This window comes from Galleria mellonella, unplaced genomic scaffold (assembly GCF_026898425.1).
Source record: "Galleria mellonella isolate WM207_F2 unplaced genomic scaffold, CSIRO_AGI_GalMel_v1 utg93, whole genome shotgun sequence".
Taxonomy (NCBI): domain Eukaryota; kingdom Metazoa; phylum Arthropoda; class Insecta; order Lepidoptera; family Pyralidae; genus Galleria; species Galleria mellonella.
In genome coordinates, this window is record NW_026442176.1 from 2,092,405 (window position 1) to 2,109,102 (window position 16,698).

Consider the following 16,698-nt stretch of genomic DNA (forward strand, 5'->3'; position numbering starts at 1 on the left):
TTCAATTTAATCGGAAGTGAGTTTAAAACTCGTTTAGTGACGTCTCTGTCGAAACTAGGCATCATACCACTTGCACTATCGTCGAAACTAAACATTTGATCATTGAACAATCGCTCTAGTCCATCACTTTCTTTTGTTTGTGTAGCAGTCTCGACAGAATAGTTACTGAAAATAAGGAAAAAATTGAATGTAGGATCACAGTGCCAGATTTTGCCACCCAATTTAACGATCTTAATTTTGCCGTCTTTCATTTTACCGTCTTTTTTTTATTACCTACTTTGGAAAAAAAAAATATGTATACAGGATGGACTCGATGCTTGATGACATTTTCTACTAGCCAACCGTTACGCTAAACAGAGTAAATGATGGTTCGTTGAACTAAAAAACTATTTTGATAGATAAAAACCATTACTACATTTTAATACATCCTTCATAACTTTTAATAAAGTTTCATATTAGTTGTTAATTTTATTTCAGTGTCATTTAATAAACTAAGGCTAAAGACTTATTTCGTTTTATTATTCTATCAAGATATATAAAGTTACTAATGGTCTCTCATAGTTGAAAACTCCACTAACATCCTAGGATAGATACAAATCAATTCCGAGGTGAGCAGGGCCCACCAGCCCTCCCATTAATACACCTATGGTACCGACTTCAACTTCAAAGTAACGCAAATGAGTCAGAACCCTTTCTTATGAAGCAGTTGTGTTTGCATGGCTGTGTTTCGGTTTGAAGGGTGGGATATGGCGTGAATTTACAGGGTACAGAGAAATAACACCTGAGTCCTCAGGAATGGCAACGCATAGGGGGTATCATGGACGAAACAGTATACTCTGTTGTCTATGGTACTGCTCATGTCTATAGGCGACGGTTACCACTTTCCATCAGGTGAACCGTCAGCTTGTTTGCCATTCTAAGTTGTATAAAAAAATAATAAAAAAAATCCTGTTTTTTATGAAATTTAGTAAAGAAACTCACAGTCTACTTAATGGAAAATGGTAACAGTTTTAAATACATGAACAGGTTGACTGAGAGAGAATGTTATGTAGCATTAAGTCCACTTTCTGCTTAAAGATTGTTTTTATAAATTGGTCATTAAAGGATAAATAAATAAGCAGCGTCATAGATATCACTGTGATGCCCATGGTATCTCTCATACACTGTCATTCATGAACACCAAAATGTTATGTCCTCGCATCTTTTGTACGTAAGTTCCATTGTCTTATATTCAGCAAAATACTGGCACTATTTTACTTACTATATTATACCATAAGTAAAAGGATCGAAAGATATATAAAAAATATTTTCATTATAAGATCTTCCACACGACTGCCGGCTACAATATTTCAAATTTATAATATATAGATGGATTTCGCTGTATAGTAATCACGACTACTATAGTAATCATAATTTTTCATACATTATACTACAGTATATAGAATTAATATAGCAATTTGATCAGCTAAATAATGAAACTGTTTCAATATATTGAATACTTACTGATAAATAACATTTCTCGCACATGAAATGTTTCAATTTAAAAATAAATAAATAAAGAATTTAAATTCTAGTTACTATTCAGCGTCGTCACTTCTTTCCATCTTCAGAAGAGGTGATTTATATAAACTAAACCTACCGAACCGATTTTGAATAAAAATCTTATGCGACCAATCTGTAAGTGCATCTATTCAAATAAATAATTTACCAAATCGGTTTGTAAGTGATGAAGTTATGAGGTAATAAATAAAAAAAAAATACAACTAAATTAAGTACCTACTTCTGTTTGAAGTCGGTTGAAAATTTATTAATTGATACTTACATTAAATAAAATTATAACTAAAAACTCAATTATTAAATTATTTCAATAATTTATAGCTTAAAACAATTATATAAAATACAAGTTTATTATTATTTTGTGAAAAGTAATCGTAAAAAACTTGACATGCTTTATATCGTCACGTAAATAGGTTTCTCTACTTAAAAATCTTCAGTTTAAACGATTCTATTTTTAAAATACGTTGAACCATAACCAAGTAACCGTACGGAAGTAAATAATGTGTTGCGTAAAGTGTGCTGTCTCGTTCATTCACTTGCGTTCGGTAGCGCAAACGTAAATTCCGAGCCCTTTGAATTCTACATACAACATGCATCGAACAATGCTCTATACATTGATAAACAATATCGCTCATTATAGTAATGTCTTAAATATCAAGAATTATTTATAATAATTAAAAAAATAATTTTATTCAATATACTTATTTTGATAATATAATTTTAAATTTTCGTAATGAATGCTAAGAATCAAATCTTAAATGGTTAATTCTAACTAAAAGTTGTGGTATTAAGTATTTCTATTTATCATCAATGTAAAGCAAAAATAATATGTATACCTTAAGGATATAATATTAGAGTTGATTCTTAGGCGCCATTTTATAAATCTCTGTTTTTATTTATTAATATCGCGAAAGTACTATTTTATGGCCCATTCTACGTCGTATGGTCCCGGCGTAGAATAGGTCACACCTTCCTTTCCTGTGGGTCTCATAAAAGACGACTAAGGGAACTTAATAATCGAAGGATGGAAAGCAGCGTCTCTCTTGAAACATCACCAAAGGGTAACTGCGAACTTGTCTGCCAAACTTGGCAACTACCCCCAATTATAAATATGAAAGTGAGTTTGTTTGCTTGTTACCTCTTAGTGTTTAAACGGCTTCACCATGAAATCACTATAAAATTTGGTACACATACATACGGGATGGAGAAGAGCATAGGCTACTTTTTATTGCGGTCACGTGGATGAAGTCGCAAGTAACAATTAGTGTTCTATAAATACACAATGCATACATCATATCAGAGGTAATGTACAATCGAGTAGTTCTTCACATATTGACGGGCAACATAGTCGTAGTCGCCGTACAAAGCGGTGAGCTCGTTACGCGTCCAGCGCGCTACGAGCGACTGCGCGGGCGCAGGCGCGTCCAGCGGCACCATGTGGCCGGCGCCGCGGATCATCGCCTCCGTCAGACCACCGCCACTTTTGAAGTAACTGACGATGCAAGCAAAATATATTTATTTTTTCATTTATAACGAACTGTCGATACAAGCAAAATATTTGTTTTTTCATTCATAACGAAGTATGGCAATTTCATAATTATGTATTAATTTTCAAAAACAAATAAATATTTTTCAATGTTTCTGATTCAGGGCCATAAGTAGACCCAATTTTAAGGCTGGGCAAAAGAACTTTTTGCAAACAAGGGCAAAAGGAAATTGTTGTTTTATATATTGTGCTTTTTGTTTTTTTTTTTTCTTTTTGTTCTTTTACTGTGTATTATGTGTATGTTTGGATTATTATTTGTATCTATCATAAATGATTTCAAATAAATTATCTATCTTTCATTTTAAATAAGTGACTTCGGTCTTATAAAAAACATTGCCCCTAAATCTGTCTAATTTTCTTGTTTAATTTACTAAAATGTCAATCATTAATATATTTAATTTAATTATATATATATATATATATATATATATATATATATATATATATATATATATATATATATATATATATATATATATATATTTTTTCTTACACTTGAACAAAAGATACAGCAATTAGTTTAACAACGTGTTAACAAGGGTGGGCTTATCTCTAAAAGAGTATCTCTCAGCCAACCCAATGCAGTTAGAAAGAAAATAATTAGCGGGTAATCTAGTACAGAAAGGTACAGGTAAAAAAGGTATACAAGATAAATAAAGTATACCAATATGTTTATAATGTAAAATGTATGTGTAATTTATGCTTCAAAATAAATTTTCCTAACAATTAACTTACCCAGCTATCCTTTTATTAAATATGAATGCACTTCTGGTGGCGTTGAGGAATTCGTTTGAACGATTCCACTTCCACGTGCGGTATATCTCGGACGCGAACACACATGGCAACATCTGATCTAAATGTCCACTAAAACATTAAATATATTTTACTATCTTCACGCCATTCTCTTAATAAGTAGGTAAAGAAAACCAAATGCTAATAGCCTACGTACCGGGGGGAAGGGATTGTTCGTGATGCGGATTATCAGTCCCATTGCTGACAATATACCCTGACAAATCAACCTCCCCGTGGTCCCCTGGAAACCATCGTGCTGAATTCCAAGTGTATTCATCACGATGGCCTAACTGACCTGCCTTGTCATTCTCATCTAGCATTCTTCACTGGTCCCCCGCCAGCGTATACCGTTGGCGTGGGCAGGTTACCATTCTATTATAATTTTTTTTTAAATATAGCCTACGTACCTATATGGCTTCATTAACTTTTATAATGTCGTCTCATGCATATATGCATGATCCCAAAATCCTTAACTTCTTTTTCAAGCAGTAAAAGATTTATGGATCAATCTAGATATTCCACGGCCTGTACCCTGAAGCCTTTTTCAACTTAGACAAATCTCAGCCACCTCGATAAAGTTCCGTTAAGCAGTTGTGTATAATGGCTGTATATTGGTTTGAATGGTGGAAGTGAAAATATTAAGGTATAATACCTTAGTCCTCGAAAATGACAAAAAAGATTACGTGAAAAGTACCATGATCACTGCAATGTATTTACTCTAGGATGACCTTGGTTTAGGCAGACTGTCTCATTGTTATATTTCCCAAGTTTATAAAAAAGAAAAAAAAATAGTTTATTAACTCACCAGTACGCCAGAACCCTATAGTGATTGAGCAAGGTTTCCAGCATCGGTCTGGCGCTACTCAAGAAGTCAGGTGCCAGCTCTGAGTTGACTGTAAGGTTCACAAAGCTGAACCTAATATCTCCAACGTGCAGCGCCCGCTTTACCTCGGATTTGACCAGGAAACTAGCGTATTGGCCAACTGGCAAGTCGTCACGAAGGAAATTATACGCTTGCTTTTGATGTGACAGGTACAGCAGAACAGTTACAAGGCTGTTCCATTTCTAGAAGAATAAATCATGCTTTAATTATCCCTCAAATATAAAAAAAAAATTAATGATACCAATGAGTTTTTTTTTAATGAGTGATAATGGAATTGTGACCCCGCTTGCACTAACGCCTATGAACGCCTGCAATACCAGAGGTATTACGCGCGCGTTGCCAACCCTGAAGAAACCTCTTTACCCCCCTTTTGAAGAACCCCATCCTGTAGTCTCTTGGGAAAACCTCGGCAGGGAGCTCATTCCATAACCTGAGTGTTCGTGGGAGAAAACGTCTCTGAAACCGCGTTGTACGCGACCATTTAGGCTGTAAGGTATGAGTGTGAACTCCCTGTCGATGGCGAGCCGTACGATGATAGAAAGTGACCGTAGGCATCATATTGAATAATTCCTCTGAGCACAATCCGTTGTATAAGCGGTAGAACACGCAGAGTATGGCAAAATCTCTCCTAAGACTTAAGGGTTCGATACCGCTTGCAAACCTGGGATCATCTATAATTCTCATAGCTCGTCGTTGCACTGAGTCGAAGGGTTCAAGCTGATATCTAGGTGCTCCTGCCCATAAGTGACAGCAATACTTCATATGTGACCAGATGTACGATTTGTAAAGCATTATTATTAATAAAATTGGAAATACCTCAGAAAACCTACTATATATAAAATATATTTTTAAGCTTATCTCACTTGCTTTGCTTCGATGCTCCTGTTGGCCGCGATGTCTTCTTGAAAAGCGTCGAAAAGTGGTTTCACAATGTCCAGCTGTTCATTCACCAGAAGCCCGAAGTAATAGAACGGCCGCACCAACTGAGCTATCATCGCTGGTTCCACGTATGCGTTACCTATCATTATGCCCTGCAATGCAATTGATAAGCTTACCGACTGTTTTTCAATCAATGAGTAAGTCTATACCTGTAACTTTTATATGCATTATGTAGGCAATACTATATTATTAAACAGTATTTATCCTTTGCAGTTTAATCTATATTTTTTTGTAATTTCTTAAATTTATATAAACAATTTAATTACGTAAAGTACGGTAGTCTGACATTCATAACACAGGATTTTCCTAGCATGGAGGCCAGAGACACTGTGAATCAGTATGTAATGATACATGCATCTGTATATTTTAGTTAAATAAATTATTTTTATTTTTAACTAGCTTTTACCTACGACTTCGTCCGCGTGGCCAGGATATGTTTACTGACCTGGATAAAAGGTACCAATTTTTATAGTGATTGATTAAGGCGTTAAAGCACTATAAGGTAACAAACTTACTTTCATATTTATAATATTAGTAAGAATTACTATAATAATGTTTTATTACATCATCTAATGTCTGCTCCTTTTCAAATCCTTTTGTTTTTGCTTAGGTTATTACTGTTTTGGTGTGAACCACAATAGAATATCTGTTTACTTACAAAATAACCAATATCTCTGTGTATCTAATAAACACATGTTGAACTATGCCCCCTAATAATTGTTCTTTTATTATTTCAGCAGTTAGCTGACCACTGCTGGACATAAGCCTTCCCCATAGAGGGGAGTTTTGCCAGTAGTTGCCACGCTTGGCAGGCAAGTTGGTAACAGCAGTTAGGCTTTTAGAGATGTTTTAAGAGGAACGCTGGTGCCCATCCCTCGCCCTCCCCTAGTCGCCTCTTACGACACCCATGGGAAAGAAAGGAAATTGGCCCCAATTCTATGCCGGGGCACACACGGCAATAATTGTATTGTACCCTAATTATAACACAATGCACGCATCAAAAAAGGCATACCGTCATCCGTATCCAATAGAAATGACGGGATGCAAAAAATAAATAAATAAATAAACACATGTTTGTATACAAATTTACCTTTTTCTTTACTAATAATTAGTTAGCAGTAATCTGTCATACTTGCTTTCAGCGATGGGAGTTTACTCTAGAGATTTTTTATGAAATAAATTCATTGTTTTATTTTGAAGTAATAAAAGTGAATTGAAATAAAAAAAATACCCGAAGATTTATGTCGCTTCCAGGCGCATCCTTATGCTTGTGTATCTCCATAGCTAAAGAAGGCACGTACTTCCCTGCATACGACTCGCCCGATATGTACAGTGGCGCTACACGCAGTTCAGGAAATATTTGCAGGAACTGCCGTAGTGCTTTGTACATATGACTAGAATACTGCAAACAAATTTTACTTTAATTATACATTTTTTTCATAAAATTAGAACTGGCTTGGTTTTTTTAATTCTTAACAGGTACTATACTTAAGGGATAGATATAACACCTACATACAGAGCATTGTATTTATGGTATCCAGTTTTTTTTTTTATGACTGATAATGGAATGGTAACCCCGCCTGCGCTATCGGGATACGCTGGCGGGGCACCAGTGAAAGATGATAGATGAGGATGAAGCAGGTCAGTTGGCCCATCGTGACGAATTCAACAATAATTGTTCACGATGGTTTCCAGGGGGAACCACGTGGAGGTCGACCTAATAGGGCATATTGCTAGCAATGGGGCTGTCAAACTCTATTGCTAACAATCCCTTTCCCCCCAACGATATCCAGTCATAGAGCCTACCTAAATTCAGCACATCATTCATCATTTCAGCCAGTAACTGTCCACTCCTGAATATAAACCTTCCTATAAGGGAATTTTGCCAATTAGCCTTTGTCCAAACTTGCCTGCCAAGCGGTTATCAAGCTTGGAAACGCATTTAAGCTTATAGAGACGTTTTAAAAGGGATGCAAATTCAGCAGACAAAAATTCAACACAAAAGAGGCTAATTAATATTAGCTAAATTTTCATTCGGTTTAGAGAATTGACAAAAACTGTTTAATTGAGAAGTAGATTTACTATCAATAAATAGAATACAATTAATTTTCATATAAATTCCATAATAAATTTTTTTTTTAATTCATAATATTCTTTATTGCACTAAAACATCAGTAAAAATATCAATTAGACACAATGTGAACTCATGTTCATTTTTAACCATATTTTTTTTTGCAACACACGTGGCAAACGAGCATGCGGCTCACCTGATAGTGACTACCGCCGCCCATGATCACCCACAACACCAGCGGCATTGCAGGTGTGCTGCCAGCCCTTTAAAAAGGAATATACTCTTTTCTTGAAGGTTATGTTGTCGTATCGGTTCGGAAATACTGCTGCTGGAAGTTGATTCCAAAGAATGGTTGTGCGTTCCACGCACACGAAAGTGCCTTGAAAAACGCACGGTGGAAGACCGCCACTCGTCCAGATGATTGGGATGAAACTTTAGTTTGTGGCGGGTTGTACGGTGGTGAAAATCAGCAGCAGGTATCAATCCGAACAATTTCTCAGTACATATAACTGGATAATAAGAATTTGATGAACTTATAGTCTCCCTTTGATTTATAAATAATGAATTTTGTGACAACCAAAGATAACAATGCAGGTGGCTCAGGACTGTTCCTTATTGCAGTCTATGTTCAGCAATGGACAGATAACGGCTGATATAATGCTGAAGAAGATAACAAACACAATTTATTCACGAGAATGTAACACTACTCCTGACTTACCGTAGCCATATCTTTAGCATATCCGTCCACGTGATCAGTGAAGCTATATCCAGTGCCCACCGGATTCTCGATAAAAACGAGAGAATGATTTTGAAGCCATGTATACGGATTCTCTGAAACGTGTAAGCAGGTTATTTTATGCATGAAGATAAAATAGTGATTATCGGTATAGACGGGCGGAGTACCTGTGAATGACAGGTGAGGGATGGAAGGTAAATCAGTTAATCAATAGCCCATCAATTCAACAATAATTAACCACTATGGTTTCCGCGTGGAAGTTAATCTGATAGCAATGAATTTTTTACCCATTACTAATAACCTCTCCCCCCCCCCTCCTCCCATATAAGCAGGTTTTAATGGATGATAATGGAATGGTAACCCCGCCTGCGTTAACGGTAAACACTGGTCACCAGTGAGGATGAAAGGTGAAGATGAAAAGGCAGGTCAGTTAGCCCATTGTGATGAATACATCTGGAATTCAGCACGATGGTTTCCAAAGAAACCGCGTGGAGGTCGACCTGATAAGATATATTAATAGCGATATGGACTAACTTCCTCATTACTAACAATCCCTTCCCCCCATATAAGCAGGTTAGGTAAATATATACTGAGATTGTAAGTAATACGAGTAAATGAGTATTCTATTACTAATAATATACATACAAATATGTAAATTTAATGCAATAAGGAAAACATCATCCACATCACAGTTCACAAAACATAACTGTAATAAATAGATGCTCCAAATAAATAAAAAAAAATACACTCATGAAATATGATTAAGTATGTCTGTGCAAAAAAAAAGGTATAAATAACTAAAACATTATTATCAACACTGAGTACATAGTACTTAATTTAATTCTTAAAATTATCTCCAAAAGAGGAGGTTTCTATCTAACTACCATCTCTCTAATACTCTCGTACTTTTAATTTATTGTACTTAGTTACCTTAATCACTTTTTCAGACTTACGACATTCTGGAAATATAATTAAAGAAGCACCATACACCTATACTAATATTATAAAGAAAAAGTTTTTTTGTATATTTGTCTTTTTGTAATTGATAACTCAATAACTACTCAACTGATTTTAAAAATTATTTCATCTATAGCTACATTATCGGCGAGTAACATAGGCTATATATGATTTTGAAAAAAAATAGAGAACTCTACGAAAATTACAGAAATATAATGAAAGATATTAAAAATTTTGCCTTTTAATAAAAAATACTAATTTATCTTTTATATGTCTACGTGCGAAACCGGAGCGGATCGCTTCTTATATTTTTACGCCAGTACCACACATAGTGTATTATTAAATACATTGTACATAAACATTGTACTATGAAATCATTTAGATTAATTTTCCGGATCTAATTAAATAACAATCAATTATATATGTAACACATTATAATTGACTATTGCTTAATTAGATCCGCAAAATTAATCTACTATAAATTAAAAGTATGTAATTTTAATTATGACTACCACTATCTTACGTATCAAAGTCCCGTCGACCACTTTGAAGGGCCCGATCTCGTCAAAAAGCCCCGTCATGCTCGAAGCTCCGGGACCGCCTTGCAACCAAACTATCCAGGGTGTCTCATTCACTGCTTTATTCTCCACGGGAAAGTACCAAAAGAACAGATTCGAGTTGTATGTCTTGTTTACAGTGAAGAAACCCGAATAACTCCTGATGCCGAGGAATACTTGAGGATCTACTGCGCACGCATTCCGAGCCTCCTCGATCCGACCTTCCTCTATATACGGTGTTAGAATTAACGCCGTTCCATTATTAACTTTAGACACAGGGTCACAAGGTTCATTGTGTTCCTCTATGTTATTTGATATATCGACAGCGTTCAATTTGCAATTAATATCAGTATCATTTGGCAAATTGTATACAGGTAAATCCAATAAAAGTTTGTCATTTTTCGTGTCATTTAATGGAATTATATTTTCTTTATCGTTATTTAGTACGGTTCTTCCATATATACTGAATATGAAAAGATTACAACATACAGTAAGTAAACATACAATAAGTAAAAAGTAAATAAAATAAAATAAGTAAATAGTTGAACAATTTATTACAGATATAGACTGAAACCTGTAACGTAGATAACCATCAAAACAAATTATTTGAGGGTACTCTATTCTCGATCTAAATTCGAAATCTAGGTATTGCGAATATTCAGGTAACAGTCAAATTTGCTTTAGTGTTAGTTAGATTATGTATGGTTTAATCACAGTTTCATTATGATAGTTTACCCACGATTTTATTATAATATAATCAGATAGATGTTCTATCTTAGGCAAAAGTAAAAAATCTGTGGAACCGACGTGTATGTATAAAACTAGTTATAGAAGTGTATAAAAAGAGATGTATGTAACGATAGAGGCCTTTGGCATACGGTTCTCTCTGCCTACCCCACAAGCGACTTAAGTAAAGATAGATATTAAAAAAATATTAAGGTAACTTGATAGATTTGCTAGAGCAGACTCCAAGTTCTTAGATTAGTATTAACTAATACTCTTATTTGTTATTTAGATACACGAAATATAACTAAAAGAAAATGCATGCTAATTATAGGAATAATGATAATATTACGGATTTTTAAAAATAAAAAAATATAAATCTTTTTAAAAATAACAGTGACATACATAATTTCAATACAAGAAATAAAAACAAATTGAATGTTCCTTGTTATCGCCTTAGAAAAGTCAGTACATCTTTCATGGGGAACTGTATACGTTTTTATAATAAACTTCCAGATGACGTTTTACAATTAAATGAAAGAAAATTTAAGACATATATAAAAAGGACTCTCTGTACAAAAGCATATTATAAATTAAATGACTATTTAAATGACAAAACTGCATGGATTTGAATTTTGTATTAATGTGAATTGTATTGTAAATGTAATTATTGCATTTTTTCTTAAATCAATATTATTTTCTATAGTAATTATTATAATTATAGACTGACGTATCATAAGTATCTGTAACAGATGTATATGAATAAAGATGATTGATTGATTGATTGATTAAAAGAAAACAATATGTCACATTCTAAAAATAACTTAAATTTACATTCCTAAAATTTAATTTCATAATTCGAGTGATATTTTTTATAATTTACACAAATAACTACTGACACTAATAGAAATAACAGCATACACATACCTTGGAACAAATAAAAACAATAAATACACTAAGTTAGACATATTACACACACTTTTCTTCCAAAAAAAAAATTAAGAACATTTAATTAGTTCACTATAATAAAGTGTTTTATTCAATGAATGATGTGTATCGTATTTGTATCTGTACTTATTGCTATCAGTTGAACCGCGTGATCCCGTACGTTGTCATAATATTGCGAGTTGGTAGTTGACACGGTCATCTATATTCCTTTGGCGTCTCACTAAATGGCAATATTGTTTTAATACTTTTCCTTATACAAAATTTACAGTAATAAATAGGTATACCAAATACAAAAAAAAAAATAAAAGGGACTATTAGTAACGTCTATGGGTCTCATTAATAGCAATCTGAATAGATTAGAAATCGGCCTACTAATTCTATCAGGCCTCGACCTCCACGCGGTTCCCCCTGGAAACCATCATGGTTAATTCTTGTCGAATTTATCATGGTGGGCTAACTGAGCTGCTTTCATAGTCACCTATCATCCCTCACTGGTGCCCCGCTAGCGTATACCGATAGCGCAAGCGGGGTACCATTCTATTTGCACACATTAAAAAAAAACTATCAGGCCGACTTCGACGCGGTCCACCATCTTTAGGGAGAGGAAGGGATTGCTAATAATGGGAATGAGTGGTTCCATTGCTAGAAATATACTGTGTTAGGTCGACTTCCATCCGACTCTTCCTAGAAACCATCGCAGTCATTTCGTGATGAATTTGTCACGACGAGCTGCCTAGCCTGCTTTCATCCTCACCTGTCATTCCCACGGGCGCCCCGCCGCAAACAAGAGCAGACGGAATTATTACGCCACTATACCGTACCGTCACAATATAGCATTGCCGTGTTATTATGGAAGATTAAAAAGTGTTTGTTGTCTTATGACTCTGTTTCATTAGAAAAAATAATGTTCAGTTTCACTGGTGGAACTCGGTGTTTATAATTTAGATTTCATGGGATACTACACAAATTAGTTTTTTATAGCCCTAGCTTTGACTCGCTTTTTGTATTTACTTCCATACTTATAGGACAAGGATTTTGATAACCCATTTTGTTAAGGTCACGATTGAACCTGGATACCGTGACAGCGATAAAGAGCAAAATAATGATAATAATGTTTGTCGATTTTTATAGCGATTTTGTCCGTGTTCCAGTTTCTACTTAGATTCTTTGCTTTATAGCATTACCTTTTTTTAATAATTCCAGAAAAAACCTAATAGACTACTAGTCTAGTAGTTTGTTGCTCTTGAAATAATATAAAAATATTGTCATATTAAAGAGATTTGTTAGGAAAGTTAATCGTATTTTCAGAATCTCTGATGAATTCCTCGATAGTATAGTGGTCAGTATCCCCGCCTGTCACGCGGGAGACCGGGGTTCAATTCCCCGTCGGGGAGGCTCTTTGTTTTACATTAAAAAAATTTATTTTTTAGTAGTTTCATATTTTTTAATAAATATACCTTATAAACTAATTCTATTATTAATTAAAACATCTCTAATATGACTCATGATATCTGCCAGTCTAGTAATTTCAGATGCGATTGTTTGTATCGATTCACACATTTTTTTACTATTTTCTAATTTTTCTCTTTCTAAATTTAAGAACTCGGAAGCTTCGTCGTCGTTATCTGTAACAAGAACAAATATTGGGTTTTATTTTATTGGCTGGAGTATTATTTACATTATATTAATTACATTATGTGTAATAAATGTAAAACAATATTATCAAAAATACATGAACACACTCTTGTTAATAATAATTACACACAAAATTCATTTTTAACTATACTAGTATCGCATTAAAATTATTTGATCTGAAAAATAGTGTAAAAATAATTTTTAAAATAAAAAAATTAAGTGCGCCATCTATACACAAAGTAAGAAACTAAAGCTATTTAGATAGCAATGTACATATTATAGTAACTTATAAATAGATGACGTTTATAATAAAAAATATTTTTAATACATGCAAGGCTAAAATATGTTTGCATATATTTTTGTCTATGTTTTCTGCAATATGTTATATGCAATCTTATGTTACCCCACATGACGGTAAATATGAGAAGACAATGGTAGAGAATTTCCATTACCTATTTCAGCTTTATCACCATTTCTTACACTAAACCTGGCCTTCCGTTCTGGTGGACTGCTTGGTCCAGCACATTCATCTAAATCTGAAAGATCTCTTGAAGAAGAATGACGTCGCTTTTTCTTTTTAGTGAGTACTGGTTCATTCACTGTAAACACAGAAGTAGATAAATATTATAGGATTCTTCAAGAAAGGGGGCAAAGATATTTCTACAAATTTGGCAACACACCTGTAATGCCACTGATATAGCAGTAGGAGTAACAACCTCAAATGCATTGCAGGGAGTCAGTGGATGCAGGTGGCTCGGGATCGTTCCTTATGGTAGACTATGGGGGAGGCCTATGTTCAACAGTGGACAGATAATGGCTGATATGATGATGATAGTACACAGGAAGTGACCAGACCAATGGAAGTAAAATTCATTAAGCATTCAGATTTTAAATCAGCTCCTTTTGGATAGTGTGACCTTTATTCATTCAGTGGTTTTTCTTTTATCCAATAGTTCCAGATTACCACCAACAAATAAATAAATTATAGGATATAATTATGAAAATAACAAATACATACCAAGAAATTGATTGTCAGAGGTTTCATCATTATTTTCAGTGTTATCTGGATCATCATCCTCAGTATCCTGCAGTAATTAATATATTTTTACTATAATGTCAATATCTAGCATAAATGTAAAATAAAAAAGTAAAACAAAGTATGGTATTGTTTTTATCATCATCCCTTTCTAGAATTTTTTATTATAGGACAATAGAATTTACTTATTCTTTAAGTTTGAGACAGTTTTAAATGTTACAATTGTATGAATATGTAAAACTTAATTTTTGTGTATCAATGTTAATGACATATTTTTTTTTTTTTTATAAAACTTAGAATAGCAAATAAGCTGATGGCCCACCTGATGGAAAGTGGTAACCATCGCCTATAGACCTGAGCAGTACCATGGACATAACAGATTATACTATTTCACCCATGATACCCTCCTTGCGTTGCCATTTCTGAGGACTCAGGTGTTATTGCTCTGTACCTAGTAAATTCATGCCATATCCCACTCTTCAAACCGAAACACAGCCATGCAAACACAACTGCTTCACGGTTGAAACACGATGGGACAGAGGTACCCAAGCAATCGACCTTTGTACAAAGTCTCCCTCTGGTAGATAAAGGGTAAGGTAATTAAAGATAGAACACTTATTAATACCCACACCTTGGGCCAGCGGGTCAATCTTAATGACAACATCATCAACAGCAGTATCTCCAATGATACTCAGTATGGATTCCTCTAAGTTAGATAACGGAGTAATGTCTGGTACTGGTCGGTTGGTGTCCTTCACAGCCTTTAGTTCTAGAGCTCTTCTGCGAACTCTATATTTCCAGTCACACCAATACTGCAATTAGTAATTATATTTAATAAAAAAAAATATATTGTATAATATATATAAAAAACAAACCAGATAAAATTGGTACTAACATGAGAGTAAACCAGGTCAAGTAAAAATGGATTAACACAATAGATTCACACAGAAGTAGTTTAAGTGAATTGAAATAGATATTTTTTATACAATTTTGTCTGTTTTGTGTTGTAAATTCTTGACAGAACTTTGTTATATGTACTTTCTTTGTAGCTAGCAAGAAAGATCAATATAAATTCAAAAATAAAACCATAATATCAAGTGGGTCATCAATGATTCACTTGCTTCATGTTTTGTCTGAAATGCCAGTCCTTTCTGTATAACTAGCGACCTGACTTAGCTAGATATATATATTTTAGATGCCTAGGTAGATATATTTTTTAAAAATAATATATAGCCTCTGTTACTCGCTCATAGTATACCTTTCCATAGGTGTTTTTTTTTTTAAATTAGTTGAGTAGTTCTTGAGTTTATCCATTACAATCAACTCTTTACTATTTTTAATATTAATATAAATAAAGACTGCCAAGAAACTTTTGATACTATAGGGAGCACCCTCATTAAAATAGTAGTATTAGCAACATGTTAAGCTCCACAGAATCCATACTTGTCTTATGGAGAGATAGCTCATTCCCAGCTGTGGAATGTTAAAAAAATATGTTGTAAAAAAAGATGATAGTAACCTTTGACCATCCCTTTCCATCTTTAACAGTCCCGCCTTTGTAACCATTCAGTTTTTTTGCACAAAGGTTCCACAGCTTAAGCGTGTGAAGCTTCCCTCGGCGGCCTCGCATCAAACCCTTGGCGAGTTGCTGATGCTCCTTCAAAAAATCTATCATAGCTTTCAACTGATCGTAGTTAACTTGTTTTCTGGATTTATAGTCTGAAAAAATAGAAACTCAGTGGCAAAACAGCGATTTAGTCTTATTAGTAAATAAATAATTTTATAATGAATCTTAGGCTTTTTCTTGTTCATTAGTGCTACTATATTAAATATTTAAAAGTTAAATATTAAGTTATTCGAATATTAATTTAACTTTCTTTTATTAACTATTTCTTAGTGTCCTATGTCAACGAACGATTTTATAATAACATTGGTAAATCTGCTCACCGGTATCCATTTTGTATTTTTATGTTAAGAGCTAGCTTTAAATTTGGCAAATATAATTTTCCAACGATAAAAATGAAGCTTTTCATTAAATGGTTATCTTGAATTTTACAAAACAAGTAGCTTTTAATAAATTACAAAAATATATCGCATTAAGATAATCTCGAGTTCAAATCGACATGTTTGAATGACAGACAGCAAAAATGACAGATAGTTGAGAAACGGAACCGGAACCAAAACTACAAAATAGGTAATTTAGAATTTAGGATTACTAATTGTATGAATATTTAATTATGTTACCAAACGTTTAGATTCAGTAAAGAATTAATAATAAATATTACAAATAAAATTATTATTATAAATGACTGTGAGCG

General features: G+C 33.7%; 2 protein-coding genes and 1 non-coding gene across 3 annotated transcripts; 1 reads left to right on the forward strand and 2 right to left on the reverse strand.

Moving 5' to 3' along the window:
• Positions 1-1,752: 1,752 nt before the first annotated feature.
• On the reverse strand, positions 1,753-11,920 carry LOC113513809 (venom serine carboxypeptidase-like). The gene is made up of 8 exons (XM_052902604.1): positions 11,689-11,920; positions 10,005-10,501; positions 8,507-8,619; positions 6,949-7,119; positions 5,642-5,809; positions 4,701-4,960; positions 3,839-3,967; positions 1,753-3,049 (listed from the first exon to the last, which is right to left on the reverse strand). The coding sequence occupies exons 1-8, from the start codon at positions 11,727-11,729 to the stop codon at positions 2,854-2,856; spliced, it is 1,575 nt and encodes a 524-aa protein (XP_052758564.1). The 5' UTR covers positions 11,730-11,920; the 3' UTR covers positions 1,753-2,853.
• Positions 11,921-13,031: 1,111 nt separating this feature from the next.
• Trnad-guc (transfer RNA aspartic acid (anticodon GUC)) lies at positions 13,032-13,103 on the forward strand. The gene has a single exon. It is a non-coding gene; the product is annotated as a tRNA-Asp (tRNA).
• Positions 13,104-13,134: 31 nt separating this feature from the next.
• Positions 13,135-16,528, reverse strand: LOC113520938 (uncharacterized). The gene is made up of 6 exons (XM_026906365.3): positions 16,328-16,528; positions 15,900-16,099; positions 15,010-15,192; positions 14,363-14,429; positions 13,797-13,943; positions 13,135-13,334 (listed from the first exon to the last, which is right to left on the reverse strand). Exons 1-6 carry the CDS (start codon positions 16,335-16,337, stop codon positions 13,168-13,170), a joined length of 774 nt encoding a protein of 257 aa, XP_026762166.2. The 5' UTR covers positions 16,338-16,528; the 3' UTR covers positions 13,135-13,167.
• Positions 16,529-16,698: the final 170 nt, after the last annotated feature.

Coding starts and splice junctions, on each gene's coding strand:
- LOC113513809 (XM_052902604.1), bottom strand. CDS start 11,729: ATGTCTAACTTAGTGTATTTATTGTTTTTATTTGTTCCAAG. Junction 5,810..6,948: donor GAAGCGACATAAATCTTCGG/GTATTTTTTTTA, acceptor ATTGCATTGCAG/GGCATAATGATAGGTAACGC. Junction 4,961..5,641: donor GGAGCATCGAAGCAAAGCAA/GTGAGATAAGCT, acceptor TTATTCTTCTAG/AAATGGAACAGCCTTGTAAC.
- LOC113520938 (XM_026906365.3), bottom strand. Junction 15,193..15,899: donor ATGGAAAGGGATGGTCAAAG/GTTACTATCATC, acceptor TACTAATTGCAG/TATTGGTGTGACTGGAAATA. Junction 13,944..14,362: donor CTCTGACAATCAATTTCTTG/GTATGTATTTGT, acceptor CTGTGTTTACAG/TGAATGAACCAGTACTCACT.